The following is a 16987-nucleotide window of genomic DNA, read 5'->3' as shown; positions in this document are numbered from 1 at the left end:
GCGGATGAACAACGAACCAAGCGTACGTTTTGAAATCGCAAGTGAAATGGCTGTAAACTGGTTGTAGTTACACTGGCGAAATCCAGATTTACCTGACAACAAATTTTTCTCAACGCAAGCGAAACATTTATCTCCGCGGCAAACAAAAAAGGAGCGAATGTACCTCGTGAAACAGTCCGCGATTTTTGCGGCACGTTTTATCAACTGGTACCAGACACAATATTATGCACAACAGATGCAGATGCATCGAAATGCAGCCAAGTTGCAAAATACAAGTGGCGTTGTGCATAAAGCGTAAGGAGGGAAAAAAAAACAGAGATCGAATCAGGCGAATTCAGCTGATTTCGTTTCAGTCTGTTGAACCCGTGGAGCACCACTTTACGACTCAAATATACGGTTCCAGCTTAAACGTATCCTGTTGCTATTTCTCTTCCTGTTCCGCACACTTGATCCATTTTTCTGCTTTTTATCTCCAAAGCGTCAGAAACACCGAGCTCCTTTGATATATGCGTTTAGATAATAAGAAAACAATAACTTCGATATTAGGAAACATATGGAGTGTTTTGACATTCTTAATGAGACACTAATTGTTCGGTGTCTTTAACCCTGTCAACCCAACGCTTCACAGAACCATTAGAAATTTCGTTATTTAAATAATTCTATTAAACGATTTTTGTATTAGTATTTACCCAAACGAAACATGGGTTTAAATATTAATGATGCCAACTGTTGCATGTTCAGTTCGGTAAACTTAATTAAAACCGAATAGATATTTCAAAAGATACTGTAATTAATGCGTCAGAATGTTATCAGATGCAGAGAGAAACTGAAAACCGTCGTATTTATTAATACTTTATGTAAATGAAAGTATGCTCTTTTTTATATAATAATCTTTTCACGAATCTATAACAATTCATATAATTCCATAATATCAAATTTCCATTCAATCTACGTGTATTCACGCGTCACGTTCATGTGAAAAACATTTGACGTGCGATGTATGGAGCATAGTCAATAGGTCGTACAATTAACGTCAATCAATTTCAGGAAACGGTAAACGATGTACTCGTAGCCCAAAAATAGGCAAGCGTTTAATATAATGAACCTCGCTTGTTAGTTAACAATATTCAAGTTAAAAAGTAGATTGAATCATCAAAAAATGATTTATCGTCGAAGCGAAACTCTTGAAATTGTGGATAATGAGAAGAACGAAACATTGTAAAAATAATAATGAAAGCTCGATAAAAATTAAAATACTACCCGACAAAATTGTTAACAGTGACTGAAACATGAAGAGTCTAACACGAAAAGCTCTAACATTATTGAAACGTTCAGAACACCCACGCTCATTGTTTCGGCGTTAATAAACATAGATAAATACATTCAGGAAGGGGAAACGTCACGAAATCTCGGCCACTGTGCATTGCATTTACTCATACATAAATTAGAAACACGAAATGAATACCGAGGGTGTGTTTAATTAAATTCGTGTCATGATGTACGTGCCAGTTATTACAAACTGCTCCCGCAGGAGTCTCCCTCTCGAGTGAAAATACATGTTTATAAGTTTTTACCCTATTAATATCTCTTTAGCGAGCGTATCTGGGAACGCGTTAATTTGTCCTTAAAATTTCAAGCAAAAGGGTAAGAAAGAAAATGAAAAAAAAAAAAGGAAAAGGAAAAACAAAAGTTAGAAAATTAGTATTCGAATCCGGGGAGCGTGGAAGAGCTTTTATCGTCGGCATGCGGCGATTACGCTGAAATTTCAAACGCTCGGCTTAAATGAATGAACGGTCGTATATGTACCCTATATCGTTGGAAATTTTTGTATTTGAAGCGTGTCCGTTAATCTCGTGCATCTATTCATCGTAAAGCAACGCGTCGCTGGTAAAAAAGCGTGCACGCAGAACGCATGAAAAAATTTGCAACGACGATAAAACGATGCCTCGATTCGACGTTTCCTGTGACGATAACAACACGATCCAACCGCGACAGAGGGAAAGAAAAAAGAATAAAAATGACAAAAAAAAAAAAATAAACGAGATTTTATTCGGTGGAAAATTTCACGAACGGCGGCAAAAGGGAATTAGACTTTTAATCCAATATATTCGGTGGTTAGTCACGAATTTTTTCGCGAATTAAACTGAACGGCTTATTACTTTTCAGCCTCCAATGTAATAAGGGACTTTCTTCCACTTTATAATCACGTGCCGCTGAAAGTAGCATCGGTGAGATTCTCACGGGGCTGTGTGTACAGAGAATATAATTTTCTGGATAAATTCAAGTTATATAGGCAATCCCCATCGGAGGCCTGGCGCGGGAAAAGGAAAGCTAAGGGTCAATGCTTTGAAAGTGCAAAGTTTTAACTTTATCTGAAGCTGCCTACAGGAGATTGCAAATATATGTCGTCTAGCTTCCTGGAATCTTGTTAGCGCGATATTTTCCAGAATTTAATTTAAGCGATCATCCGGGCGGCACGGTATTAACCAAGGATTAAGTTTCCTTTTGAATAATCAATTTAACATAAATGAAGCTGTGTAGTCTAATACGTCAGTAATTTATGTAATACGATGTACTAGAAACTGCTTCAAACTCGAAGTAGAATTAATCTCTCATACATGTAAATATAATTTGATGTCAGCGAATCTTCCTGAAGTTTGCTATTGTCTGTGATATTTCATTGAATAAAATAAAGCTATTCGTAGGTAACGCAGTAAACAACAGAAATTTTCCAGCGACCGAGTAATATAGCGTGTTCACGGTACAAACGTCTTAATATTTGATTAAGAAATCAAATTAAAGTGTTCACTTCACACCGCAACATTAATTATAAGACGGTACTTACCGCCCAGGTCTGCAACGAAGATGTCCCGTAGCGCTAAGAATTCCTCCTCCGGTGTAATATCAGCTTTTCCAAAGCAGTCGTTTTCCGTCCAAACTTCTCTGCAAAATGATTTTATACATATATTCAATCGACGCTTTTCTTTACAAATAATGAGTGTTTCTTATTTTTTAAATTTTTCTAAATCACTCTGGATACCAATATCGTGAAAATTAAGATTTTTACAATTTCTGCTTTTCCTGTAAGGCCATTTTCCCTAGGAAAATCTATTGTGCTCGATACTGTACAAAAATTGTTTTCAAAAATTTGTTCAAAAACAGTTAAAGAAATACCCCTCTTTTTTGTTTTCCATGTAAAATGGAAATCGCGCGTTTCTAAAATAAACACTAGCGAACTAACACAAATACAGGCGAGTTTATGTGCGTAAACGTTTAACTATTTTAGCTGTATGTAGATCCACACTTCATTCAAACGTCTTCAAACGAATATTTGCTCTTTAAATAGCATATGCAACATTTTTTTAACTGGTACTTGCTGTAAAATTAAGAAATCTTTTCACCAAATATTTATTCATTTCTAATGGAGATCTAAAATAAACGTAAGATTACGATTCAGGAATAAGTGAGTTAGCATACTAATTAAGGAAATATACATATGTATGAACATCACGTCTCCATTATGAGAGAATGACTGAAGAGTAAAAAGGAGTAAAAAAACGTCTCTACTTTTTTGAACATATTTGTGTATGTATCGTGCAAAATGAGGTAAAGATGAGGTCGAGTGGTTCGAGTTGCAAGAAGGTGCTGATTAAGGAGAGTAACCTAGATAACTGTGTATTTTATGAATTTAATGCGAAGACAAGTTGTACATACACGAGATACAGAAATAATTCCACCGCTGTAAACATGATAAATTGCGAACAATTTCATACGAAAATCTTTTGCACCTGGTGTCATTTATGCCCGGTCATTAATCGAGCGTGTACGAATAGTTGCACAACTCGTTATAATAAAGTAGAAAATATGCATCAGACGCGAAATTCCGCTAACATGCTTCCCGGAAGTCTTGTATAAACTTACTCGAAAAAATGGAGCACATGTAGAACGAGATTAGAGTGATTAAACAAAGCGACACCCTTAATGACGTGTTTCATTATCTTGAGTAGCGTATGTAACCAAGATACATAAGGCCAGACGACGAAGAGCAACAAAAGGGTTAGAGGAGAGACAGGGGAGAGGTCCGAGTGGCAATCTCAATGGGTCTCGTAGAAGACTCCCTTGAGCATAAGAGTTTCATAGCGATCTACACCAACATCCGGTTGCTAGCGTCAAGTATCCGCACCCTGACTCTCCATTCTTTCATCCACCTTCGACCACCGTCGCCACCAGCATACATTAGGTGTCCCAGAAAGTACCTTCAGTTTTTCTAGCACCACCACTTTAATGTACAGGTGTTTTCGTAACATTGTTGAGACTCGCTGAGATAATAAGGAATGGTAGTTTGACTTGTCTCGCGTGCTGTTCAAAACTGAGCAAGTTCGTCTTTGTTCTATTCACAAAATCTACTCGATTCTTATAACTCTCAATGCTTAACATTCAACTCTTTCTTTTTCGTATTCAAAGACACTAATAGACAAGAGAAAGAGTTATTCGTTCTGCATTGCTAAATTCATTTGAATACCAAATCAATATTCAACGCAACACGAAAGAAAACGCAAAACTTTGATCAAAACCACTGGGATTGCTAAATCATAACTATGCAAAAAAAAACCACACGAAACTTGAATGAAAAAATTTCAAATTCATCCCTTACATTCGCCCGACTTATTTCCATCCGATTACCATTTATTTTCGTCTTTGAAAAATTATTTGACAGACAAAATTTTCAAGACGATTATACGAACCTCCACTGATACGGATTTTTCTGAAAATAAAATTCGCAAGCTCCTTTCATCTCGGGTAAAGGGTTATCGAATGCGACGGTAATTATTTATGAAAAGAGAGATGGTGTATAATAAAACCGAAGGAACGTTCTGCGGAAGCTAATACATAGATCATCTTTACAAAGTGATCGTGGTCTAAAATGTCTTCAGGTGGAAGGTGGTGAGGTCATCCTCAAGCGAAAGGAATAGATGGAAAGTCGTGTAAGAAGAAAGATTCTCGGAGAGGAGGGCACAGCTGCTACACGATCCACTTAAATTTCATCGAATTTGTTTTCGACGCTTGTCTTCGAGAGAACACTTTTTGATCGATGCTCTACTGCGAGGTGAATTCTAATTTCTGAAGAGGATGAAAATAATTATGCAAATATTTTTAATTGCGACCAATTAACAACTTCATTACGTTGTCTCATAAATTCACGCCATTTTTCACAGATTTTGGATATTCAAAGTAAAATGCAATTTCCATTTCTTGAATAACTTATTTTTACAATTTAAATACAAAGAGTGTTTAAAATGACAAGAAGCGTATTAAAATGCAAGTTGATAGCACACCGCATTCGGTGGGTAGAATAAAGGAAACATTGATTGCTTTGTAGGAACGTTGTCCTCCGGAAAACCTTTTGCAATTTCATAAGAGGCAGGAAGAAGCGGGCCGTTTCGCAAAAGTTCTATTCCCTGTGAGAATCCAAAAGCATCAAGGAAAAGGAGAGAGTCGGTGTACGTGACCAGAGGACAAAGGTAAAATCACGCCTTCACCTTGGTGGTGCACTCATGAAAAAGGGCGTAGTTAATGGTGGAAGATTCCTAACCCGGTGCTAGATGGTGGCTGGCTTTTCAGGAAGTCTTCGCCTGCCTTGAATTTTCATTAAAAAACTGCTGCACGTAGAAATATTCCGAAAGGTGTAGAGCTTCAAAGAGTACGCTAGAGGCGTACGACGAGACGTGATTGGACAACGAAGACGATTTTAGGACTCTATACTCTCTATCTATTTAAAGTGTCTCACTAAACGCCTTTGTTTATAATTTAAAGACGATTTAATAATTCAATACGTAACAAATGGAAATACTACTTATTTGTCAAATATTTAAAAAATATAATTCTATCTACAAATAGCTCTAAAACAAATCCACCGTAATAAATTTCTTAACGCAATTCATAATTCAATTCAGATAACCACATGCACAAACATGTCTCATATGATACATAGCCACTATAAAAGGGAGCAACCTAAATCGTAGGGAAACCTGCGCAAAACGTACACCAGAATAAAACCATGTATCACGCTTATTTAATTCAAAAAATCCTGCATTCATTTGGCAATTGCTTTTTGCTATATTGAAATGTTTGCTAACACAGGTTTGTCACGAAACAACAGAACGTTCTAATAAATTATTTTGTTTTCAAGTGATTCGAGTCCTAGAAAATTTCAAAAGACTTTCATACAGTATTAAAAATATTATTTATAGAAATTCACGAAAGACAGACACCTAATTCGTACACGAGGCATGTCAGGTTGCAGGTTAGAAAAGTAGCTAGTTTCGAAAGTACAAAATCCCTGAGTTGGAGGTAGAATCCAATAAGCGGGTGGCGGTAGGGTGGAGATGCAGAAGAAGGGGCTGAAGCGTAAGGGGTTGGATACGTGCTGTCCCCAGGGCAGAAGAAGTGGCTCGTCCGGGCCGCTGCTGGTGGCTGTCTGAATAGAAATCCAGTACCATACAATCCCCATTATCCCCCGATTTGAAGTCTCGCGACAATGGAATCTCTCAGACGCGCCTCAACCAACCCTCCAATCCCGTCGCTCGAACTAGCTCCTTTGCCAGACACGGAACGAATAATTTCGACGCGTCGATTTTCGCCCTTGACACTCGAAAGACACCTAACGATTTCGTTTATCTTTTAAACGAAAATCGAACCTCGATAATATATTAAACGCGAATTATCCGCTTCTTCCAATTCTAATCAATTTCCAATTTAAAACAGCTATCCACTCAGCGTCGATTGTTTTTATTTTTGTAAAAGAAAGCAGCACTGAATATTTTATTACTGACACTTATTTAACTCCCCTTAAACCCGTTCAAAATTTATAACTTTAATTTAACTTCAGGATCAAGTAAATCTCGAAATAATTAATCTAGCGGTAAATTTAGTTTCGATCAGCAATTTTCATTTACTTTTAATTAAAGGGGTAAAATCTGTTCTTTAAACCCCAGGAAAATTACAACTTTTCGAAGGCAAACAAGACTTCGATGGTCATTCGCTATATTCCTTCGTTTAACACAAAAAAGGGGTTGAGCTGCTCTTCTTCTCCTTAATTATCCTGCGACTTTGAGTTACCCAAGCCTGCGCCAAAGGCAGCCCAGCGAGCACACTTTGCCGATGGCACCGATGCAGACAGTGTAAAATTAGAGGGTTTGGATTCGGTATCCAAACGATAGGAGTATTTGCTGACTCACTGAAAGCTTCTGTCACCGTACCGCAAGTACTAACAGTACATTATACGTGCGTACAAGTAAACGAAGTTCAAGGCATTATATTGTTTACCGTAATACAGCCGGATTATCATAAATGTGTTATTAATATCGTCTACCCTGAGTCTGAGCCTATATACGTCCCACAGTCAACAGTCTGCTACTTTCTTTTATCCTGTTGTATGCACAAGGTCGGCATGTACCAAAAGCTTCCATTGTGAACCGACCATGGCAAAGCTTACCCCATAAAATGGACGACGGAATATTACGGACAATCTCCTAAAGTAACCCGCAAAGGTACTGTGATGATGATACTGCCTAAAGAAAAATTTGCAGGAAGGGCTATAACCATTTCGCTTCGCGACAAAAGGTAGCTATGACGGAACGTTTTTACCCTAGCAATAGAACTTATTTAACTCGAGAACTTTGTTCAGTGGAATTAAGATATTATTCCCGATTTTTGTTATCTTTTTTTATTTTAAAGTTAGAATTGAGTAGTCGGTTTGAATTTAATACTCAAGCGATAATTCTATGTTATTTAAGTAGGAGTTATTTAACAAAGGAGTGACATCGTTTCTGATTTATTATCGCAAAAATGAAATTCTTTTAAAGTAAAGGGAATATAAGTAACTCGTTTTCGTATCGATAAGTTCATCTCTCCAGTAGACTACCCCCTGCGAAAGCATCGGAGCGACGATTAAGGCTACCAACCAAAAGGATCGATGGGGTGGAATGGAGAAACAACTTGACGGAGGGACAAGACTCATGGGTATATTTAGAGGCAGAACACTTCAAAGGAACAACGTTTTGCGTCGGTTAGGACTCATTCGGATGAACCAACATAGAGGAACGTATTAGAATAACGAACCATCCTTTTCTGGATTTAATGTAATGTAAACGTCGGTGGGTGCGCAAACACTTGGCCAATTAATTGGCTCCGTGCTTCAAACAAAACGAACGTTGAAAAATGTCGAAGATTTACACAAAACAGACCTTCCTACATAATTTGGTACAAACAATTCAACTGAATGAACCGTCCATCGCTAACGAGCACTTTCGCTTTTAAGCATTCAACTCTTTCGACCCGTAAAACCACCATCAATATTTTATCGAAGATGGAACCTGATGCTCTGATTGTGCTACGTTTATTCAGCGTATAAATTGATTTGATAGATGAATCAAATTTAAACGAGGAAATATAACGTTTGAAAATAAATATTATAAAATATATTATAAAATATTATAAAATATTAGGATAAAAACCAAATTCTAAAAAATGTAATATTTTTTCAAATAAAAACGAGTATACACTATGAAATTCTTGGTAGTGTTTTACAACACACGAATCAACGAGTAAACGTTTACAGAGTTGTGAATCAAATGCGAAGGTATTCTTTCTCGCATGACCTGTCATCAAGTTGAGTACTATTTTCAGCTTCAAGGGTCGTATTCATATCTCCGTCTAAATGGCACTTTTATCCCCGAGCATCATTCATATCCGTTAACCGGTGTGAAAAAATTCACCTTTTATTCACATTGGATACACATGAATGATGTGTTATAATTAGACTAAACACGTTTTAAACTTCCATCAACATTTATCATACTTTGCAAAATCTACTCAATTTATTACTACTTTGTTATTATATTTTGTAAATGTTTCAGACTGATATGCCATATTCTATTAATTATCAATAAACATTAATACAAACAATAACAAATTCACGAAACGTAATGATATGTAATTTATCTCCTTAAACTATGTGCTGAAAATTTTATCACAATTTATTAATATAAATTTTTGAATATATTCATATATTTATACCTAATATATTTTCAAAAATAAAAACATAAGCAAACATTATTATAAGTGAAACATGTCACTTCAATATTAAAGGATAATTATATTCTGAGTGAAACTAAATATTAAAAGACATCATTGCAGTACAGATAAAATTTTAATTGTGCACTCATGAACACGTTATGGTATACTATGAATGAACTAATGAAACATTTATTTAAGGATATTTAACTGAAAAATATTTGATGGAAGTTTAATTCACCATTTAACGATTTTCAGAGCTGAAACGACCTACTCCGTGAAATTCAATTTTGAGAGGAAAAATATTATTCTATCATATAAATAGTTAATTATAACAAACTCTATCACAACTGTCAATTACTAATTCCCCAGTTTATTTAATTAAACATACCCGTCACCCGAGTAAAAATCACTTTTTAAATAAAACATTTAAATACGTTTATCAAATATTTCGAAAGGAAAAAACAGCATTACATATTGTTTTTGTAAATAAATAGTGTTCTTACCTTGCTGCACGAAGGAGACCAACAGCTTGTTCCAAAGATTTCGATCGTAGCAGTTTCTGAATTTTCTTCATAGCATCAACTCTGTAAACAATAAACCATCACACGAAAAAGTGTAATAAAATCTCATTATATTTCAAAGTTTGATTCAGATATTAACGCATTGTTGACTGGTCACGAGTTAGCTCGTGTTTTTATGTCCAAACGTTGTTGACCGATCACGAGTTAATTCGTGTTTGCAATTGCATTATATGTATATCTATTTCAATTTATAAAACCCAGGGCATAAAATAATAGCCGGTGACATGAGATAGTTTCTGTATATAATTGCCATTCAACAATGTGTTAATATTCTTAAAATTTAGCGAATGGAATGAAAACGTACTTTTGATCTTCTATAGGCGTATCCAAAGTCGCATCAAACGGAACGACTTCGGGTATCGTTCCTTCTCGCATGACAACAGACAACTGAGGACTGATATCGTCCCAACGTTCTTCTAAACTTTGAGGCGGAGCTTGCTCTCTCGGCGCCGTTTCTATACATATTTACAATTAGAAAGACCATTCGTCCTTTCGGTCAACATTGAAAAGTTCAACTGATTCTTACTTTTCTGATTTTTCTTATTTCCACTCTTGTGTCGTTTATGCTTCACTTTTTGGACTACTACGCTACGACTGCTTTTTCCACAATATTGTCCCAACATTTTTAAGAAAATATGCGCTGTCGTTATCAGATCGATCAAATATTGTCTAGAAAAACAAGACGTCCTTTCAGGGTAGAGAATTTAATTCAGGATTATGATTCGTATAAAGGTATATTTAAAAAAATGCTAAAATCTATGAAAATAGAGTACCACTATACTACTTGTTACGAAAGCGATAACGTTCAAGATGAAGTTACGGTACGTCCGTCGAGTTTTGTTTTCGTCACCGTCGGAAAAATGTCAGAGAAGCGACGATATCGCGATGCGCCACTCTACCCTTAGATTTTTACAGTGGAAATCCTCGGAAAACCCGTCAAACTTGCGGAAAGTTGAACAGCCACCGCCTTTTCCCATTTCACTGGCCGGAAGGTCGATAAAAGTTGTTTATTTCAGTAGGAAACGCGAAAGAAGAGGGAAGGAACAGGCAAGGGTAACGGGTGAATGCAATGGGGAGAGAAACAGTCACAAAGAAGCAAAGAAGTAGGAACAAGAGTAGCTCCCTCGTTCTTCGAGCCGATTGATTTGAAAGCGAATCAATCTGCCCACAATAGAACTTATAGCGAACTGATTCTTATTTCCCATTTCTATTCACCTGATAAACAGCTGCTTCGAAACGCGAAACAGAACATTAAGCATATTAACTGAAGGAGGGAAATCAAAATTTTTATTTTTTATCTCCTTGATATTTCATAGATTTAACACATGAAAAAATTCATTTTTTGCAACTTCTTTCAGCAACCTGGCTCGTTTATGCCCATGACTAATTTTTATACTGTTCTTGGCTTTCAAAAAGTCTGCAAAAATTCTCAAATATTTATTGAGAGCTTTACTTTAATATGCAATCGTTCCTCCAATCAAATGTTCAAAGAATTAATTGGGAGAAATAAATATTGGAAAAGGAGTTTGAAATAGTTGGAATTCGCTTCGGGCATAGACGACCCAGCTTACCCACGAAGGGTTCAAATTCATGCTTTCATACAAACCGTGACATTTTGACTTCGTCGAAGCAAAGTAGCTGTGAAAGAACAGTTTCTCGATACTCCTGGACATAAAACACGTTACTTTTGATAACTTTGCTGGATTCTCGAACACCTCGGTCTTTGCTCTGATCCATCGCCATCAGGGTGTGCAAAAGTTCCTACGATAATAAATGAAAGGAAAAACATATTTCCTTCCATCGAAGAAATAAATCTGAACATCGGTGATCGATTTCTCACCTGATACGCTTTTAATGCTACGTGTAATCTACGAGACCAAACTGGGATTTTCTTTTTATCAACAGTCATCATCTCGTAGTACTGATCCATCTGTTTTTGTACTAAATAAAATGTTTCCGTGGATATTGTTTCGCTGTCGAGAAATAATTGATCGTGAGATATCTTCAATTTTATCCAAAAATTACTATAAACTCTCGCGCAGAATACTTTTAACGCAAAATAATCAATGGAATAAACCATTCAGTTTAGTATTGTGCATTTGCGAGAATCCAATTTCCACTCGCCTATCTCTGAAAATGATACAGGAATTTTCTATTTGTTCTGCGATAAAGTATATGGCGGAAGAGTACGAAGCATTATACCTCATACTGTTCCTTTATGTACAGAGTGTTCCAAAGGAAAGATTATATAACTGGAAAACTGCAGATTCTCAATCGCAGAACAAGTCGAAAATTCCTTTATCATCATGAGATATAAGCGACTGGAAATTGAATTTTCGCAAATGGCAGTACTAAATTGTCGAGAAAATGGGTAGGTACAAAAATTCTTGGTGACAAAACAAATCGAAAATTCCTTTATCATTTTGACATAGTAAGCGATTAGAAATTCGATTTTCTAACTGCTTGACTAATCACTTTGTATTAACCCTTTGCGGACGATCGACACATATGTGTATCCAAACATAATTGTCATAGTAATTGTTAATTTATTACATATTGCGTTATATTTTTGATACAAATCATATTTGCTTTGAAGGATGGGATTATTATTAATAATACTCTGTGCAAGCTTAAAAATGCTCCGTCTCCAAAGGGTTAAGAATATTAACTTCCGAACGGCATAGCTGGGTGAAACGTGACCCAAGCCTATGATAGTTCGACCAGGTTTACGCGAAATTTAATAAATATCCTAAAACTTTAAAACGATAATATAAATTGACGAGACGCATACGAGCTACTATAAAGCTTGCTCGTGTTTCTACTTCTGCCATAATAAACTACTAATAAAATGATCACAAATTTCGATGTTCTAACGTGCCCCGAATAGCAAGCTATTTTCAAGCAATAAACGTTTATTGGAGAGTACTTGGAATGAAAATTTAAGCCACGACAATATACGCTGCTTAAAGCAGAACGCTTCTAACGCTGATTAAAAATATCTAGGAAATGCTCTTTGTAAAAGAAGCCTAAAAAAAATGAATACTATTTGCAATGACTCACCTCACATATTTTACTTCGAACTTGTAATTCCTATTGAACTCCATGAAGAAACGCATGGACCAAAGATAACAAGCCGTTTCACTCGGTTCAGGATGATTCGCGCCGACGATACAGGATCTTGCGTATTTCATTACAGGATTGTAAGCAGCGTTCAGGAATTCTACAGAGAATTCTTTCAAAAACAGTCTCACGCTCAACGTGGACGTACGTTCACTTCTCGGGTCTTTCATAGGCCTTTTGTTTTTTGGTATTGCCACTTTATTCTATGTTACAACCAAATAGTATTGTTACAAGAAAATTAGCTTCTTATGCTCTCAATTTCCATTAAAAAAGAAATAGTAGTTATAAAAGTTTGGTATAATAAAACTGATAACATTTTCAGACCTTATCATACCAAACATTGTAAAACATAAGATACTATAATTCTGCCTGAAAACTGATTCTCTCTTCATAATGGTTTCTCTGTTTTATGCGGAGGTTCATAAAAATGATAGAAACAGGAAACGGAAGGATCAACAGGACAAAATGGGTAGAATTCCATAAAAGAGACGAGGAGAATCAGTGATCACTTCAATTCGGATAGCGGACAGTCACGTGGTCCGGTAAATTTATAAAAGTCCGTAATGAAAGAAACTACAAAGAACTAAACTGGGAAAAAGTTTGTCTCTTCTCGGATACGGATGTTACGCGAAGAAAAGGGTAATAACGGTATAAAAGGGGAAAGGTCTGCTTGTTGCTGGATAGGACATAAGAGACGGAAGAAAAAGAGGAGAATGTCCGCGAAAAGAGCGGTGACCTAGTTTTAAGTGCTTCAGCGCCATTAAGCAAGGAGCCAGTTCTAATTACGCGAGGATAGCCCTAATTAACAGTCGTATTTTCATTCAAATCCAGCCAGCCTCTTTCCCACTTACTCATTAACGGGAAGCACCGCAAGAAGCCAAAGATTAATTGAACAGACCGTTTTCCGACCTGATGTTTCATTCCGTCGTTTTACACAAAATAAGCAAACGACTTGAAATTACGGTATAACTGCTCATTTTTTGTTTTCATTAATAATATACTTAAAAGTAATTACCTTGTCTTTGCTAAAATTTAATGCCTCGATCTTCTGGTAAGGTTTGTGACATAACAGCTGATTGTCCCCGATAGCTTTCATATTCTCGACGACGTATGTGCCGCCAAAACGCGAATGTCTAAAGATATTATTAAATGATAGAAAGTGATAAGCTCTTTATAAAAGATACGAATTTCGGAATATGAATTTTTAATTCTGAAATGAAATTTGAAAATAATGACGATAAGAAAAGACGAACGCGTGAATTGATATGCGTAAAGAATGTATTCGCTGGCAATTGGAAAAGAACTGATCATTCGAATTCAATTCCATCCGTGACTTCTGAAAATTCAATCAATGGAATAGAAGGAACCTGTCATCGGCAGATAGTTTTGCTAAACGATGAAGGCACATTTTCTTCGCGAGAAATCTATCTCGAACGTCATACGCGTATTATTCTCAACCCATTAACCACAGAGTACCGAAATAATATCATTTTTACACATTAGACTTCTTTATTCTTTAGAAATTCATTTCAATAACTATTCAATACATTTCGGAAAAAAATACTTATAAAAATTTTTAAAACACTTTTAAAAATTTATTTATTCTTTAACCAAAGGCAGAAAACAGTTATAAAAATTTGATTCAAGTAAACAGATACTAAAAAAAACTATGAAAGCTTCGCATGGAAATGAAGGTAAATCATTGGAAGATTTAAAGCTTGAAAAATCGTGGAGGAAAAATTTCAATTTAAGCTCCCCAGCATAAAAAAAAATGAATCTTATGATTTTATTACAAATTTTATGATATCATCTCTAAAACCTCAGACTTAAAACCCCTTTCTGGATTGCGTCATTTGTCGTTTTCGATTGTGTTCTTCATCGACCAATTCGTAGGGTGAGAGAAAAAGGTCGATCTCTTTACTGCCTTCGATTCTTTTCGAGGTGCAAAAAGCTTTCTACAGGAAATGGCGGCACGTAGTACAAAGATACGAATAATGCACGATACAAGAATAAAACATGCGTACTTTTCAACAAGTGGATAAAAGCTTTTAGTCGGCTGATGCATAGGCTTTCCGGAAAAACTGGGTCATATTCATTGTGTATCTAACCACCGCCATCATTTTAATATATTATACTTTCCTCGGTAAAACAATAAAACTCTCACTAGTGAAATGTCTTGTTTATACCGTAGCAATCATATTCGTATTTAAATTTCATCATGCGTACAACCGAAAATTACTTGCTATCCGTTGTGTGCGAGTCTGATGTGTAACATGTAAAAATCATGTATCTACGTGTTGAGTGTACAGTACCGAGCATAGTAGGATTCCCCCGGGAAAATGGCGATGTTCCGGGTTCCTCCCTTCCTGTAAACTCTCACCCTTCCCACAGGCGACCGGGAGAGAATGACAAGGGAAGAAGCCCGAGATATACAGGCTGTGGTCCCCCATCATCAAATAATATTCACTTTGATATTCGTACTTTCCAATTATATATTAAATTATACATATAATATTTAATAATTAAAAATTATCTTATTTTTGTCCCTAAATCTCTTTTATTATTAATATCATGAAAATTAAGGTTTTGAGAATTACTCCTACGCTATTTTCTCTAAAGAAACCTAGTGTATTCTAAAAATGTTAAATAGAAATATTATACCAATCTCTATCTATAATAATTCTTGGCAACTATAATAAAAATGGATTGCAAATGATACTTTTGAAAATGAAGATAAACCAGCTAACAATAAGAGTATATTCGCTAATTTAACGTATACCAAACCGAAATGAAAATATCTGTGCAAATATGAAAAGCAAACGAAAGAAATGAAATTAATTTAACGTTTAAATAATTCATTTCCAGAACTCGTGAATTTCATATTCCGAAAATCGATGAGAAATTAAGTTATTAAAACTGTAGAGATTTATTTTATTTATCGATCACACCGAAACAAATATGTATATTCCATTATTAGCTATCAAAAAACATAGTTAAAAATCTTCTAACCAGTTATATGATTTATTTCAATGAAATATTTTAAATACAAAATATTATCTCGATCCATTAAGTCGAAAAAATATACTTTGGCGCGTATAAAGAAATGGAAATAGAAGAGAATTAAACTTACCTGGAGCTTGCATATTTTCTGACCTTTTCCATTTTCTCTTGTTTTTCTTTCAGTCGAGCAGCTAAAAGTACTGCCTCATCTCTTTCTTTTTCTGTTGTACTACGTTGCAACCCGGACTTTGCTAACTGACTGGCATTTTGATCGCGTAACATTAGCGATACAATCTAACAAGACAGTTATTGAATAATATGTTTGAAACAACGTTATCCAAAGGATATTATTACAAACATATTGTTACTTTTCACGTACCTCTAATACTTGCAAATGATATTGTTGTTCGTCTCTATTACTAGCGATAAACAATAACAAATCAACAACTCCAGATGCATGTAGTACAAATAAAACCTATTAAACACATTATATAAAGGAATAACTAAGATTCATCAACAACTAAAAATAATACCCGATATCATACCTGATCATGAATTGTAACATCATTATCAACACGTTTTTCATTTTCATCTGGAGGAATTTGCAACACATTTCTGATAAAAACAAGAATTCTTTCAATAATCATTTCTTTCTCTTCCCCCCTTTCTGTACTATCCTGAAGAGACAAAATGAGCAATTACATATGATTCAATGCTTAGATACTGCCATGATATATACCAATGACATTTGAAAACTTACTATTTTAAGAATTTCACTTAAACGATTACTTAATGCTGTCCATATACGATCATCCGTTAATGCCACTTTGTAATCTTGTGTATGTGCAACAAGTTTTTGATAGGTAGCATATTGGATCTTATCGGTAGGTATTTGTTCATTAAAAACTAAGAAGACTGGACTTGTTAAATTGATAATCAACCTAATTATACAATGAACTGTTATTGAAAGAACCCGGTAATGAAGTATATTTTATATCATTTGTAACTTGCCTTAATAATACATCCCAAAGTTCTAACTTATCAGAATGAGCGACAAAAATTTTTATAAGATCAGTTTGAAGTAATTTTGTTTGCCCAAGAAACTGGCGTACAATATGATTTTCATTATCCCTTCTTAGATATTTAATAAGATCCTTTATAACATCTATGAAGAAATTTTAATAATATGCAATACATAAATATATAAT

The 16987-nt window shown here is 35.3% G+C and overlaps 1 protein-coding gene across 3 annotated transcripts in view; it reads right to left on the bottom strand.

Annotated features, from left to right (window-relative positions):
- Positions 1-16987, bottom strand: part of LOC114871999 (protein timeless homolog) — a 140994-nt gene that overhangs the window by 123496 nt on the left and 511 nt on the right. For all 3 annotated transcript variants that reach the window (XM_029178695.2, XM_029178697.2, XM_029178696.2), the window contains exons 3-15: positions 16791-16944; positions 16540-16720; positions 16325-16456; positions 16159-16254; positions 15910-16073; positions 13795-13912; positions 12720-12982; positions 11500-11632; positions 11266-11420; positions 10186-10328; positions 9964-10114; positions 9582-9662; positions 2846-2943 (exon numbers count right to left, since the gene is read on the bottom strand). In XM_029178695.2, coding sequence (XP_029034528.1) covers positions 2846-2943; positions 9582-9662; positions 9964-10114; positions 10186-10328; positions 11266-11420; positions 11500-11632; positions 12720-12982; positions 13795-13912; positions 15910-16073; positions 16159-16254; positions 16325-16456; positions 16540-16720; positions 16791-16944 — 1869 coding nt within the window. The remainder of the gene's footprint in view (positions 1-2845; positions 2944-9581; positions 9663-9963; positions 10115-10185; positions 10329-11265; positions 11421-11499; positions 11633-12719; positions 12983-13794; positions 13913-15909; positions 16074-16158; positions 16255-16324; positions 16457-16539; positions 16721-16790; positions 16945-16987) is intronic.

Source organism: Osmia bicornis, chromosome 3, assembly GCF_907164935.1.
Source record: "Osmia bicornis bicornis chromosome 3, iOsmBic2.1, whole genome shotgun sequence".
Lineage (NCBI taxonomy): Eukaryota > Metazoa > Arthropoda > Insecta > Hymenoptera > Megachilidae > Osmia > Osmia bicornis.
This window is presented reverse-complemented; position numbering and strand designations above follow the sequence as displayed.